Source organism: Carassius carassius, chromosome 18 (genome assembly GCF_963082965.1).
Source record: "Carassius carassius chromosome 18, fCarCar2.1, whole genome shotgun sequence".
Lineage (NCBI taxonomy): Eukaryota > Metazoa > Chordata > Actinopteri > Cypriniformes > Cyprinidae > Carassius > Carassius carassius.
The window spans coordinates 15,272,453-15,288,175 of record NC_081772.1 but is presented as its reverse complement, the minus strand read 5'-3'; the positions used below and the strand labels follow the sequence as shown (position 1 = coordinate 15,288,175).

General features: G+C 38.3%; 1 protein-coding gene across 2 annotated transcripts in view; it reads left to right on the top strand.

Annotated features, from left to right (window-relative positions):
- LOC132092518 (E3 ubiquitin-protein ligase SH3RF1) overlaps positions 1-15,723 on the top strand; it is a 48,058-nt gene extending 32,335 nt beyond the window's left edge. For both annotated transcript variants that reach the window (XM_059498779.1, XM_059498780.1), the window contains exons 5-12: positions 881-1,198; positions 9,110-9,220; positions 11,013-11,143; positions 11,803-11,973; positions 12,693-12,976; positions 13,457-13,785; positions 14,290-14,642; positions 14,974-15,723. In XM_059498779.1, the coding sequence (XP_059354762.1) occupies positions 881-1,198; positions 9,110-9,220; positions 11,013-11,143; positions 11,803-11,973; positions 12,693-12,976; positions 13,457-13,785; positions 14,290-14,642; positions 14,974-15,142 (1,866 nt within the window). In that variant the 3' untranslated portion in view covers positions 15,143-15,723. The remainder of the gene's footprint in view (positions 1-880; positions 1,199-9,109; positions 9,221-11,012; positions 11,144-11,802; positions 11,974-12,692; positions 12,977-13,456; positions 13,786-14,289; positions 14,643-14,973) is intronic.

The window sequence follows — 15,723 nt, the reverse complement described above, 5'->3', positions numbered from 1 at the left end:
CAGGTCTAGTATAGTTTGCTCTACTAGTCAAAAGTTTGAGGACACCTGATTCCTCATAAGAAATCAAGCATTTCACTGGTGCTGACCGCACATCTGCTTTTTTAAACGTAATGTCTAATTTCTTGCCGATGTGCTTCTCATATTGTTCAATTTATTAACATTTTCAAAAATCATATTGCGTATGAATAAATGAATCCATTCAAAGACTGCACCTAAGTACTCTACAACTGTATTTAGTATCTATAGCAGCATTTAATCAGTATTCATCATGATTCGTGACCTAGATCAGTGAATGTTTAGATGTCTGTGTAGGGTTCTTCATGTTATCGGCTGCTGTCATTTGTGTAGATAGTGAGGCAGTTGCTCAAGGTAATGGGTGTTGCTCTGTCATTAGCTGGAGACTCCCTGTTCATCTGCCTTTGATTTCAGTTTCACATGAAATCAGACATGGCCTGCAGTCCCAGCACACCCACCGCCCCACTGAGTCTTTGAACTCTTTCGTAACTTTTTCCTTTTGTAGATGGTGAAAGTAGCCACATTTAGATTATGTAGATCCAATACTCTCTCATTAAGTCAACTAAATCACTATTATGTAAAGTATGTCTCTTTTCTCTTTTCAGTTTGTTGATTAAAGATTGATTTCCTTCTCTGTGTACTCCTGCTTCTTTCATTCTCTACAAGTACATCACTCCTGTTAGATTACATTTAAAGAAAGTGTGTGAAATGTGGCCTAGCAATTAATTCACATGCATATAGTGTTCATATGGACTTTGTGGGTTTGAATCTGGTTCGCAACATTTCCAAAAGTCAAAAATTTGATACAATAATTAAATATGTGGTGTGAAGTATTATTTCTGTTCACACTCTCTTCTACTTTCAGTTTAACAGTGCAGCACGACAACTTATAGAACTTGACAAGCCATCTGAAGTTGGAGGAGACTCCAGTGAAGGACCATCTTCTTCTTCCTCGGGCCCCCAGGCCAACGGCTCCCAGAAAGCCACTGGGGAGAAGAAGAACAGTAAGAAGCGTCACTCCTTCACCTCTCTGACTATGTCCCATAAGCCCTGCCTGGCCCCTCCACCCCAGAGACACTCCATGGAGATCAGTGGCCCGGTTCTGATCAGCTCCTCCAACCCTACAGCAGCGGCACGAATCGGAGAGCTCAGCGGAGGCCTGTCCTCCAGTGCACCTTCACAGGTGAGAGATGATCAATTTATTGAAACTCATGCAGCATGTCAGAGCACCATATAGCCATGTGATGGATGGAGAGATCTGGTGATGGGGAAACGGGTTATGGATGTTATGGAAGAAAGGAGAGAAAGATGATGATTATTTCAGCATGATGGTCACTAACCTCTAAATGTTCTGTTCCTCATCCACTTTTTCTCTCTGCATGTTATATATAGATTAGTACTCATACCGAGTGGTGGTAATTTCTCACTGGAGATGAGCTTCTCAGCTGTGTCCATGGTTACACAGCCTGATAAGTTCACTAACTCTCTCTCACACACACACACACACACACACACACACTCCCAGTACAGCAGAATCTGCACTTATGTATTTAAAGATAGACTGAGGAAAGAAGAAAGTTTGGCTCAAGTCTGACTCCCACTAATGCCTTAATTTGCCTTAGAGACATCTTGAAGTCTAATCTAAAAGCATATGTGATATGAGCATCTAAACAAGGCTTTCTCATATACTTGAAGTTTGTCTTGTTAGGCTAATGTACGCTGTTCAAATTTACCCATTTACCCATTCTTTTTTAGGTGCCATTGTTGATAGTATGCTTGGTTGTGGTATAGCTGGTATGATTTATTTAAGGAAAAAAATAACTTTCTGTTGGGCTGGTCAATGTAGCTGAAATTATTATTTTTTAAATATTTGTATCCATTTTGATAATATTCTAAAAGTTTTCTCAGTCCAAGTTCTCCATCTCTTACTCTCAGTATTCTATAAATGTCGTTGTATACACTACTGTACTAAGTTTGTGGTCAGTATGAGTTTTTCATGTCTTTGGAATTAGTCTCTTATGCTCAACAGTGTTGCTTTTATTTGATCAAAAAATACAGTAACTATACAAAAATACATTATACAGATACATTATACAAAATCCTTTGATTAGAAAGTTTAAAATAACAGCATTTAAGATGGATACTACAACTTTTAACTCGGTGTGTCCTTTCGGAATAAATGTTTCTATTTCTTTAAAATAAAACTAACTGAATTTCAAGTGTAGGGTATGCATTTGCTCTGACATGGTTTAAAAGGGTGATTTTTATTTGTTTTTTTTGTTCTTTGTTCCCTTATTCAGATAAACCATCATTTCAGCAAATGTTTATTGCGAGAACTAAACCAGAAACATTCAGTGTCTTGCCCCACCTTACTGTAGTTTGAATGTGGCACTTGATCTTGACTTATTCAAATTAATTTATCAGAGAGAGACTTTATACTGATTGATGAAACTGTAAAAGATTGTCTGATTTCGAAACACTTTGAGTCACAGAAATTTGTTGTGCTTTTCAAAGGTGGAGATATCTGCCCTTTTTGTACGTTGCTTTAGTAAGATCACTTCAGCTGACAATATTTGTTGAGTGATAGTGAAATGGCAGGAATGAGGGAATATGCAACAGTAGTTAAAATGACAAATGGTGGAATTTGTCAAACTGATGCTTGTCCACACCAGCTTACTGTTCTCTCCTGTTCTGTCAGCAGTTACTCTCTCTCATTCCACACAGTCCAACATGCTGTCCAAGCGTTTGAGACCACTGATGTGTGACAGCGCTCCAACCACGTCAGACACTCCCCCAGCACTCGCTCACAACCCTGGAATGGCAGTCACTCACAGCTGTTTCACTGGTTGTTGAGCAATGCAGTCTCCAAGGAGATCGTAGACAGACGTGTCATTTCATGTGGATGTTCTGCTGTGGAAGGGGGCTCTTATGGTGCTTTCCCACTGCATGTTATAGCACAGTTCGGTATGGTTCACTTTGGGGGGGGGGGGGGGTTCACTGGGAACAGTACTTGGTTCCTGGTACTTATTTTGGTACCAACTCTGCTGAGGTTCCAAGTGAACTGTACCATTACCAAAACGTGACGTGTAAACTCTGCTGATCACGGATTAGCCGGAAAGAATCGTCACTACCTGCGTCAGTGAACTTGCGACACAAACACAAAAGAACCACTATATTTAAATCAGCACAGCCATTTGATAGTATAAGAAGCACGCTGCTAACTGGAAAATGTTTCTCCCTGATGTTTGCCCCATAATATCATCACCTGCCCAAGAACGTCTCTGGAGTCCTCTTCTGTGGGACAAAACACTGAACACACAACAGAAGACACATTATACTTCTGTCTTCTTAGTTTCGGCCTGTCTGTATGCTCTCGGATCCATTTTCATGGTGATAAAGGAGTGGTTGAGACGGGGTGTTGTGAAAGCTGACCCCGATTGAGTGAATACTTGGTGCAGATGGAATGAGGAAGCATGTGTGGTGGCTTTAGCGAACATGTGTTAACGCTTTAAGAACGAGAGACAGTTTCTCAAGCAACAGAATTCGTAATCATGTGTTAATATGTAACCAGCACTGTGTTTTGTACTCGCACCTAGTGAGTATATTTGCACAAGAAACCAGTCTATTTCCTGCATGTGTTACCAGAATATTTATCATCTGCAGTCTGTTTATGAGTCTATAATTGGACATTTTTTTTTTTTGTCCCAGTTTTTCCTTTACTTTTTCATACTGCAGCAAATTGTTTCATTTATTTTTTTCCTGCATCCTACTTGCATTTTTTTTTCACCAGTAATGTTGTCAAGCAACCAAACAAGAGCAAAACACAATGACAATTGATCTGTTGTTTTTGTCATCTAGTATGAATATAGGTATCTCTCTCTCTCTCTCTCTCTCTCTCTCTCTCTCATTCTTGCTCTCTCTCTCTCATTCTTGCTCCCTTTTTGTTCCTCTCTTGCATGCCCATGTTTTCTCTCTCACGCTCTTTTTAACATTCCCATCTAGGCATTTTAGCACTAATAATTATCCAGAACTCATAAAAGCCTATTTAAGCCTGTAAAGTGATCCCCCTCCTATGTGGCAGCAGTTATGCCCTCTTATGAGAGTGATGTATCGATTTACATGATTTTTGTGACGCATTTAGAATGTATGAAACACAGACTTATTGCTTTCTCATATATTTCTGGTTTGAGGGAAAGAAACTGGAGGGAAAGAGGCCATTTTGAAGGATGAGGATGTGTAGATGTTTAGTGATGAAAGAGAGTAAGAAGCATAGGCGCCTATTACATTCGCTTTTTGCCTGATTTTGTCCCAACTGCTTTATGAAACACAGCAGGGATGTGTCTCTGATTATTGAACAGGAGTTTTTATTTCGTTAGAGTGTGTTTTAATGTTTTACTCGGTCATTGCGGTTGTCATCAGTGGCAGAAAACGACAGCAGCAGTGTTCACTTCAGCACACAGTTTTCGACCTGCCCTCCAAGTTTCTGTCTTAAAAAAAAAAATCATAGAACAAATGCAAATATGTTCCTGTTATTGTTGTAGATCTTAAAACTGCAGTTTGATGAGACAAAATCCCAGGACTGACAGTGGCAGATGTAGGAATGAAGTTATCAAATTAAATGTCAAGTTCATTTGAACACATTTGAAAAGGTCAGCAAGACTGAACGTCATGAATTGCGGCGCTATAGAAATTGTTTCAGTTATGAATTGAGCATGTAAAATAATACAGATACTGTACTACATACCTAATGTTCAGATTTGTCAACCTCAAAGAGATAGTTCACTCTAAAATGAAGCAAATTCTGTCATTATTTACTCACTCTCATGTTTTCTGGCTTTCTTCTGTGGATCATTAAAGATTAACTTAGGAATTGTTGTTTGGTTTCCAACATTCTTCACAATATCTTCTTTTTATTTACCACAGAAGAATGTCAGTCACATTAAAGTGAGTAAATACTGGCAGAATTTAGATTTTTGTGTGAACTGAGCCTTTAATCTTATATGGCTTTTTGGGGTTGAATTACAGTGTGTTACTACTACAAGTATTTGGCAAAGGAAACATGCATGATTTAAGCATTGTGGAAATGGAGGCCTGTACGCAGCTGTGATTTATCATCCAGCTGTTGGCTTATTTGATCCAATCCAGCAGTCGCTGATGTCATTATCACCTGCAGGAAGTGGTGCGTCAACAAGAATAACCGTATTTGTGAGAGTTTGTGAGCCCTCCAGTTTGTTCATATCCCACACATTGACTCACTCAGTACCTTGTGCAATCAAACCTGTAGGGTGCGACTTGAGAGGAGATGTACCCTGAAGCTGAGTGGGCCTGTGGCAGGGAGATATGCTGTTTGCACAGACACACACACACACAGATTCACGTGTACTGCAACACACTCCTCCAGCACTTACTTTTTTAGAGATTTCTGTGGAGAAAACATTCCGCTTTAGCTCCCAGGTTAACATGCTCATGGAGAAGACACTTTCTGCTAAAGTTAGTGCAGAAATGCATAATTTGTTGATTTGATATTTTTATGTATCACAGTGGTCATTACATTCTCATGTTTTAAGTATCTTAAAGTTGGTATGATATAAAAATTGTTCCTATTTTCTAAATACGTTATTGATCTTATTGTGTACTATTTATCCAGGTTTTTTTTTTTTTTTTTTTTTGACCTTTTGAATTTTCTAATCATAACTCAATCTTCCAGTGAAATGACATGACGTTATTTAGCATGGAGAGCTATGTCAGTTCTTTCAGATTGTAAATGGTTTGGCCTTTTTTCATGTTCATTTCATTTCATGGTAATGAATTTAGCAGACTAAGCGGCAGAAGCCTGTTGTTTGTGCTTCTTGGCTTGAGGACGTTCAGGTCATGAAGTGAGAAGTACAGATCTAAATCTGGACTGGACCTGAGGTGAAAAGCGTTGAAAGTCATATCATTAATGACAAATCTTACCCCAGGACACTTATACAATATCAGAGGTGGGTAGAGTACCCAATAACTGTACTCAAGTAAAAGTAAAAGTACTTCTAGAAATATTTACTCAAGTAAAAGTAAAAGTACTAGTCTTGAATAGTTACTTGAGTAAGAGTAAAAGAGTATCGGATAAAAAATCTACTCGAGTAGTTAGTTACTAGTTACTTTGGGTTATATATACTGAGCCTATTTTTATTTAGATATATAGATAAAATGTATGTAATGTATGTGTGCGTGTATAAATGTATATATTTCATCAGCCTTTACTCCAATTTATGTAATTTATTATAAAACCCTGTCTGTTTACTTAAGTAACAGATATAGGTGTCATGCCATAACATATTTTTAATACGACTGACTTTATATTAAATGTGAATTTAACATTGAAAGTTAATGTGATATAAATATTGCTACTAATCTTTCATTGTTCAGAAAGAGAGCAAATAACATTTACATTATTAAAGATAATTTTCACTGACAGTCTAGATTTCAATCACTCTCAGAAACTCCCATTAAAATCACTGAAACTGTTAACACTGTGAAATCAATATCTTAATTAAAGATTCGTACACATATCTGCACTTTGTTGTTCCTGCGAGAGAATTCGCCAGAAAGAGGTATTCAGTCAGTGAGCGAGTGAAGGAAGCACCGGTATTTTAGCGATGACTCATCTGAACGCCTCTGATTGGCCAATGCTTTAATCAGCTCAAAAGAATCATGTGTGATTGGTTATAATGCGCAGCGCTGTATAAACGCATCTATCTCTGGCTCAGCGCCAGCAAGCAATCACAGATCTGAATTTAGCAGCTGATAATATGACTCGCTGAACGTACTTGCATCAGTGAGATTGTATTAAAATTAATAAAATCTTAATCGGCTATGTTTTGTCTTTTGGAAGCTGCATTCAACTTGACTCCCCTCTGTTATAAGCCACACACGTACAACAAACTAATGTCACAGTGGTATCGTGTACTGTAATCGAATGTAGCCCAAGTTATTACCTGTTAAACAGTAGACAGCACACGCGGTGTTCATCTAATAAGGATCTCCATCGCTAGCAAATAATAACCTTTGCAGATTTCAATTCAGTGCAGTTCCAGCCACGTTTTCAACGCTGCTGATGTTAAACGTTACAACTCCGAGTGAACCACTTCAGACGCTCAGCGCGTGCGGCAGGGAACTGAACGACTCATTCAAACTGATTCATGAACCAATTCACTCGTTTGCCAATTGGTTTGATCAAGCCTTTTTAACAGAATTGACTCAAAAGAATGAATCATTCGCGAATGGGCATCGCTCATTGCCCAGAGAAAAGTAGACGGCGCGTTTGGAATAAACTGAAGCATTTATAACATTTATTGCATTAAGATAAAGTAACGAGAGGAGCGTCGCCCACAGTAACGAAGTAAAAGTACAGATTTTTCCCCAAAAATTTACTCAAGTAAGAGTATAAAGTACCCATCTTTAAATATACTCCGAAAAGTATTCGTTACCCCAAAAAATTACTCAAGTAAATGTAACGAAGTAAATGTAACTCGTTACTACCCACCTTTGTACAATATGCAGAAAGGTTGCATTTCCCTCAGACAGAGATAAAAGAAATTTGAATCAAACTTAAAAGTTAATTACGGATGCTATCATTTCTGTATAATTATGTCCATATTTTCTGATGACGACTACGACTATTTTGAGCTCCTCTCTAGATACTATTAGAAGGTGCAGAGTTTTTCATTCTTTTTTTTGTGGAATGTCTGTCTGAAGACTCTTGTGTCTGATTTGCTGTAGCACAGCTGAAGTGTTTTCACTCAAAAAGAGCACATTAGTCGCTCAGGACCTGATCCAGATATTGAATGTCACAGCACAGAACATTTCAGCAGCGCGTCCCTTTGAACCTACAAATCTGTGAGATTCTGGCTTGTTTGTAGTGTCTCTCAGAGGTTTGGTTTATCCTGAAAATGTGTGTTTATTTCTGTGGTTTCAGTATGAAGCCCTGTGATCCCAACATCTGAGGGCCTAATATAACATACACGAGATACACCACCCACACTCCTGATTGCTCTAGGTGGTCTATCCATGTGCTGTTAATGTTTTCTGACAAAGTCTGGGCATAAAGCTCCAGTTTTTATTCCTGATGTATGACCTCTTGTTAGTCATGAAGGAAAGCTAAAACAGCTAGAGACTCTGGCAGTTGCAAAGGTGGAGGGATGCCCCCTGAAGGGTGCCATCTTTGTTTTATGGGTATTTGGTTATGGATACATACCATGTGATTGATCACTGAACAAAAACAGCAGAGAGAAAAACAAGTTCATGTCACACTTTTAAGAATCTGCTATATGAAATGATTAAGTATATTATTGGTTTTGCTGACAGTTGACTCTTATGAGTCCGTTCTATTGAACCATTCAAAAAGGCAGGATGGGATTTTAAGGCCTGTGTTGTTGTTTTTTTTCCACATATTTTTTAATTACAATTTAACACAAGGAATGCAATTTACAGTTTATTTCTGTTTTTAGTTGTGTTGATTACACTAGCCTTTGAAAGTTTTTTTTCTCTTTTGCTTCTCCTATGCTTATTCTCTTATGCATTTTAACAGCTGTGTTTATCTGTTAAATATATAGCAATAGCAACCAGTGGTAACACTTTAGAATTGGAAACACATATTCACTATTAACTAAGACTTTTCCCTCAATAAATTCCTAATTAATCGTTAGTAAGGTAGTTATTACGTTTAGGTATTGGATAGGATTAGGGATGTATATTATTTTGACACTTGACTAAGTTTCCCGAAGGCAGGTTCTCATTGGTCGTGATGTTTTACGGCCGTCAATCTTGTTCTTTTGCTGAACTGATTTCAGGCATGAAGAACAAATGTAGGTTGACATGTGGCTCTAAAGTTGTCTTGTTCTATTAAAGTTTGTTTGTTTAAACAGAAGTCATCGGGTGCACATAAGTGTATGGCTATCTGCCCAAATTTCTCTCGGTTCAGTGCCTTTCTGTGTCATCCCTTAAGCAGAATTTCACTGTCTTATAACGTGCTTCCATTTGCCAGATGATATAGGAGTGGGAATAGCTCAGGAAAGGCTGATTTAACTTGTCATTCTTATTTGTCTCCTCTTAGGTTCATATTTGCACAGCAGGGCTCATTGTTACTCCTCCACCCAGCAGTCCTGTCACCACAGCGACAGTTTACACATTTCCTCCAGAAACCAGCTATGCCTCGATTCCAGTGGTGAGTCTGACAAAGTCCTGAAATTGATTTAGTTTGTCAAAAATCTTCATCATCCTGTCCAGTTTATTCATATGACATTCTTCTGACCTGTGTATATATATATATATAACTGTGTGAAATGTCAGCCAGGCCATTTTGAGAATTTCTGGTTTGATTGATAACCAGTGAATGAACAGAATTATTAAGCTCCTTCTTGGGTCGGGATGAATCAAGTTTTAGCCCTATATAATATGCAGGGGTCTTGACTATATACTGGTATTGACTATAACCATTATTTTATTTTGTATTTTATTTTGTGTAAAAACACAAAATAAACAATGTTAAAAAAGAATGTGACTAACAGCATTCCCCAGACCCTCCCCCCTCATTTTTTGCCAAAATAATCATGTAATAAAAATCTTATACTGTGGCAGTCCTAGTCTTGACACTTTTATCTTATCATTTTCTTAAGTTAACTAAATGCATTCTCTTAAAAACAGACATGCCTGTAGCAGCAGAATATCAATCATCTCCTTTAAAGCACAGCAAAACATTATTAAATCCGACTCCTTAATTGTGAATGCAACATTAACTTCTCCTTGGGTAAGCAAACTGCCTCAGTTTGAGCATCTGTGTACACTGTTCAAAATTTTTGGAAAAAATAAGTCTTATCAAGGATGCATTTATTTGATGATAAAAAGTAAAACAGTTATATTGATCAATATTTTCACAATAAAAAATAACTTTTTCCATTTTTTTATATATATTTTGAAATGTAATTTATTCCTTTATTGGGAACGCTACATTTTCGGCAGCCATGAAAGTGTCCATTTCAGGTGTCACATGAAATAAGTCTTTACGGTCACTCTTGATCAGTTTAAAGCATCCTTGCTGAAAGAAAGTATTAATTTCTTTAAAAAATAAAATAAAAAATCTTGACCCCAAACTTTTGAATAGTAATCTGTCAAAACACACACTCAAATAACCAAAGCAGAATGTCAGCTCTCCCTCTAACATTCTCATAAACATTTGTATTCTCATGCACACACACTCAAATGCTAATGCTAAACGAGGACAGTTTGCCATTTGATAGCCCTTCATCTCCCTCATCGCAAACACACACACACACACCATTTCAGGGAGTTGTGTGGTCCTCAGGCTGGACACTAATGGCTCTCTGAGATTGATGTGTATGTAGTGCTGTGTGGGTACTCTTTCCTTTTGTTTTCAAAGCATTGTTTTTGTAATGGTGGGCTTAGTGTGCATCAGTTTCCTCTCTTATCTCATATACAGGATTGAAAGTTTCTTTTTTCTGATTACAGACAAATTAATTATTAATACAAATTCAACAAGAGCATCAGCAGAGAAAACATTTTAGGAGAACTTGAAATGAACAAACAAAAAGGTGACTTGAAGCAACAAAACGAGCTTTACAGTGTGTGAGTTGTTTTCATAGTGGTGCCACGGGGCTCATAAAGTCTGCTTGCAGATGTGTGCCTCGGTCCATATGGAACCAACACAGCCAAAGTACCCACTCGTTAGCAACCAGCGCACAAGCTGGAAAGTCACAGTCATTGGGATTATGGTTTTATGGCATTGTCTGAACTTTGTATGGATGTCTCTGACATCCTTTCCTGCTACACATCCATCTGAGTTACATATATTTGAATGGACTTCAAAATAACAATGAATATGGACTGCTATGAGAACTGCAGTGTCTCAAGATATCATGTACTTTAATTGTATTGTTGCTTATGCATACATCATTTTATTGCAGTTGTAATATTAATAAATGTGTGTTTGATTATTTCAGGATGCTCTTCCTCCTCCACCACCTCCTCCACCTCAATCAGTGTCTTCAGCTGTGGGCGCTGCTGCCTTGAATGCTGGTCAGAGGCCGTCTCCCACTGCGGGTGACCAGAGCGGCCGTCACAGACCCACAGTGTGAGTATGAAATAAAATGCACACATTTTAAATATGCAACTTTGTTTTTCAAACAATTCACTTTAGAGATGCATACTGTAAAAAAAGAGTATGAGAGGATCCTTTCATCTCTAACTCACCTCTCTGCTGTTACCCAATGCCAGCTGAGCGTGACTGAGCACACAGGTGAGGGGTCAAAGGTCATGTCTAAGGGGAATAGGGTTGTCTCTGGAGACTTAAGCTGAGCCCTGACTTCTCACCTTTCACCTTTTGTCTGCATATCAACTAAACACAGCCCTAAACACACCTGATTTCTGTTGGAGTCGCCCATAGTGCTCTGGGTGGAGAATGTTTATGGCCGTAATTCATGACATTGTCATTTTCAAGGCAGTTTTTTAAGACTGTATGCTTTTTTTTTTGTGTCCTTAAAAATTATTTTGCAGTTTAGTGTTGAGAGTAGATTTGTTATGATGCATAATAGGCAACTAAATATTGATACATGCATAATAAAAAAATTAAATACATTTTTAATTGAATAAAAATGTGCATATAATGTAAATTTTAACAAATTAAACAAGAATGAATGAATAATTCAGTTAATAGTACTTAACAGAATTAAATGAGTGGTTTATTTTGTTGGTTTGTGTTATTTCAATGTTTGAAACTTGATTCACTCTCAGGTATGTGGCAATGTTTCCCTACACGCCCCGTAAAGAAGATGAGTTGGAATTGAGGAAGGGGGAGATGTTTCTGGTGCTGGAGCGCTGTCAGGACGGCTGGTTTAAAGGAACATCCATGCACACCGGAAAGATTGGAGTGTTCCCTGGTAACTACATGAGTCCTGTCAACAGGTATGACACACACACTCTTGTACATGTTATCACTCATACACCCTGTAAGCTAAGGAAAGATTAGATTGTCCTCTGTGTTTCCAGTGAAGTATATCCTACAGGCACATGCACACACAAAGTCTCCACTTACAGATAAATCTGAGCTGGTCACGTTCACACATGGAATTGTTAAAGGAATGTTTCAGGTTCAATAAAACTTACACTTTATTGACAGAACTCGTCAATCATAATGTTGATTTACCAACTGAAAAAAAAACTAATGTTAAATGTGAGATTAGTCAAAAAAAAAAAAAATATATATATATATAAATATATATATATATATATATATATATATATATATACGTGTGTGTGCGTGTGTGTGTGTGTGTGTGTGTGTGTGTGTATATATGTTTTTATATTTAATTATTTTTTTGCTAATAGACATTTGGCCACAATGCTGTCAATAAAGTTTCTTTTCCACTTGGGACATTCCTTTAAACTCAGCACTCTCTTGTGGCAGGAATGAGAACTACATACATATAATCATTCACTTGTTATTGTCACGCATTACCTGAAAATATACAGTATGATCATTCACTTAAAATGTTCTTTTGGATGTTTTATGTACAGATGTTTCTGTTGATTTGCTGTAATATTTGTTGCAATGTCAAAAGATTCAAGAATAGCAGTGTCAGTTTAGAGAGTTTAAAAGCTCACACTTCTTTGGTTTATTGCAGAACTGTTTCTGGCAGCAGTCAGCCAAAAGTTCCCCTGACCCTTTGCTCCCAGGCTGGACGTGGTGTCACCATTATCAGCCCCTCCTCTGTTCCTCTTGGAGCCACCCTGGGGAGTGTCGACCCCAGCAAATCCCTTCCAGTCTGCCCAAATCCCACCCCGTCTTGTCCACTTCCTGCTGCTGTAGTATCAGCTGCACATATATCCACTGGACAGCACCCCAAAGTGCTCATGCATGTGACGTCACAGATGACCGTTAACCAGGCACGCAGTGCGGTCAGGACAGGTAGAATTACATGCGCACACACACACACTTAATAACAAACAGCACTCAGAATATTAGTTAAAAAAACATGATATAATTAAATAGTTGTTTTTTAAATGTTTTTAACTTCTGAATTAAAATTCATTTGAGGAATTACGCAAAATATTTCAAAAGTAAAAAGAAAGATTACAACTCTCCTGAAAAGCATGATTAAAAAAAATTAATTATTGAATTTTTTATATATATATTTTTTTATATTTAATTAATTTATATATATATATATATATATATATATATATATATATATATATATATATAGAGAGAGAGAGAGAGAGAGAGAGAGAGAGAGAGAGAGTGAAACATGAATACACATACAGTATACTTCTAAAAACGTGGCTTATTTTTCTTTTTACCAAGTTTAAAAAACATCTTTATCATGGGCACTCAAATTTGTCATCAACTAAATCATCTTTCTTTTATGCCACCTTTTATCCCCACCAGCTGTGTGTCACAGTCAGGACCGGCCTACGGCAGCAGTGATGCCCATCCAATCCCACAATCCTGTGTCCTACCTTCCTAGCACAACTGTGGTTCTTCAGGCGTCACCTGTCCTCGGCTCCAGCCCAGGATCCTCCTCAGTCAGGGTCGGTGTGGCTATGGGCTGTGCGGCCGCCTCCTTGACCCCTCCTAATGTTAGTGCTGCTTCTTTGGACAGTGATGCTATGAGACCTGTCCCTGTGGTAGCACTTCCTGTGAACCCTGGCAGCACAAAATCTCTCGGTTCAGCCTCGAATCATGGTGTTGCATGTAGACTGGATAAAGACTGCAAGGTGAGAACTAAAGAACTGAAGGTGTTGAAATGAAGCGTTTACAAATGAGGTCTCATGGCCTCCTGGATCCCTCTACAGCTTTTTTTTCCCCTCCCATCAGTATTATTATAATGTGCTGTGGTAAGGCATTTGGCAATTGGAAATTCTCTGAGTTTCATCTCATTTGCTGAGCTGGATGGTTATATAGAGCTGAAATCATCATTTTTGTCTATGATTCAGACTGTTCTGCAAACCCAGAGGACACAGCCCTGAATGTTATTCACTTTGGCTCAAAGTTCTGGGAGATTTGTGTACGGTGCCTATTGTTTGAAAATCCGTTCAGATTTCAAAATTTGTGTAGTGCGTTACAGACTTTAGTTGGAAATATTTCAAATATGTCATTTGATTTCCGTTGATGACATTTTCATTGATCTTCAAAGATCTTGTGCTGATAATTGCATGTTTTGTGGGAAAGACTGTTTGCATTTAATCTCTTCATTCATACAGAATCAAATGTCATTTCAGAGAGAAAAGAAAGGCCTACTGAAACTGCTGTCTAATAAAAAGAAGCTCCGCCCATCTCCCCCATCCTCCCCTACACTGGAGGCGGAGCAGTCTGTTGCCATGGAAGTGCCCCAGGGGGCAGTCGGACCTGAAATGGCTCCAGCCAGCTCAGTGGCAGCAGGACACAACGGCCGTTCTGGGACTTGTCCGATGGATCCTGAGCTCTCTGCATCCTCCTCTTCATCGAACACAGATGCAGTGTCACACAGAAGCAGCTCCCAGGACAACCCTGCCCCAATCGCCCCGCCTCCACGACAGCCATGCTCCTCCCTCCTCTCCATGCAGCATGACAGCCGACCAATTGTTTGTGAAAGGTACAATAAAAGCATGTTTAATAAAAACACTAAGAATGATAACTATAATAATACTAGGGCTGGGCAATAAATTATATCAAGGTTGAAAAAAAGGTGTGTCTATAATGATAAGCTCTGGACATTTACTCCGTATGCATTAAAGTTCTGAAAGTGATATCATTCTTCTGTGCCGTTATCATTATAGTTGTGTGGACTCTACTCTAAAACTATATCTTGATCGTTAAAGTTATTGTGTTTAGTGTCCTTAACACCCACAAATCAACATTCAGACTTCAAACTTGAGAAAAAACATTACCTGACTTCTAAACATCTTATTTTACCATTCCTCCAGGTACCGTGTGGTGGTGTCCTACCCTCCCCAAAGCGAAGCAGAGCTGGAGCTCAAGGAGGGAGACATTGTGTTTGTGCACAGAAAACGAGAGGACGGCTGGTTTAAAGGAACACTACAGAGGAACGGCCGAACTGGAATGTTTCCTGGCAGCTTTGTTGACAGTATCTAATGCACATGGTGTCTAAGAACATAATATTTAGATATTGAATTCTCTTTCACTGAAAATATCACACTGAACTTAATAGTTTGGATTGATAAGTGGCAGAGATCAGTAGGACTGGGCTGCTTATGACTGTTGGCGCAAACTATAAGGGTCATCAGTTGCATGGATTTGACCACAGTCTTATAAAAAACCTCAAAACCAACTTGACCGGGCCTAGTGGTTCAGCATTAGATGAAATACTTTTTCTGAAAAACACGGAAGCAACCAAGTTTCAGCCATTCGCACTAGGAACCCTATTTCTAGCACAGTAGATGAAGTTAATTTATGCATCTGTGACATTTCAAAGACATTTAATGTGTGCCTTGTACTGTCTCACTTTACTGTATACAAGCGAAACAAAGCTGATAAGAGTCATGACAAGAACGATATGAATTTTCTTCATCTGAAAAACATTTAACTTATTTTTATTTGGTAGGAATGGAGGTTTTTTTAGGGACATTTTTGTTATGTGAGCCGATTGGTCAAATACCTGTAAAGCATGATTAATGTCACTTTTGGTCATTTGCTTGAAATAAAATGAAAAATCA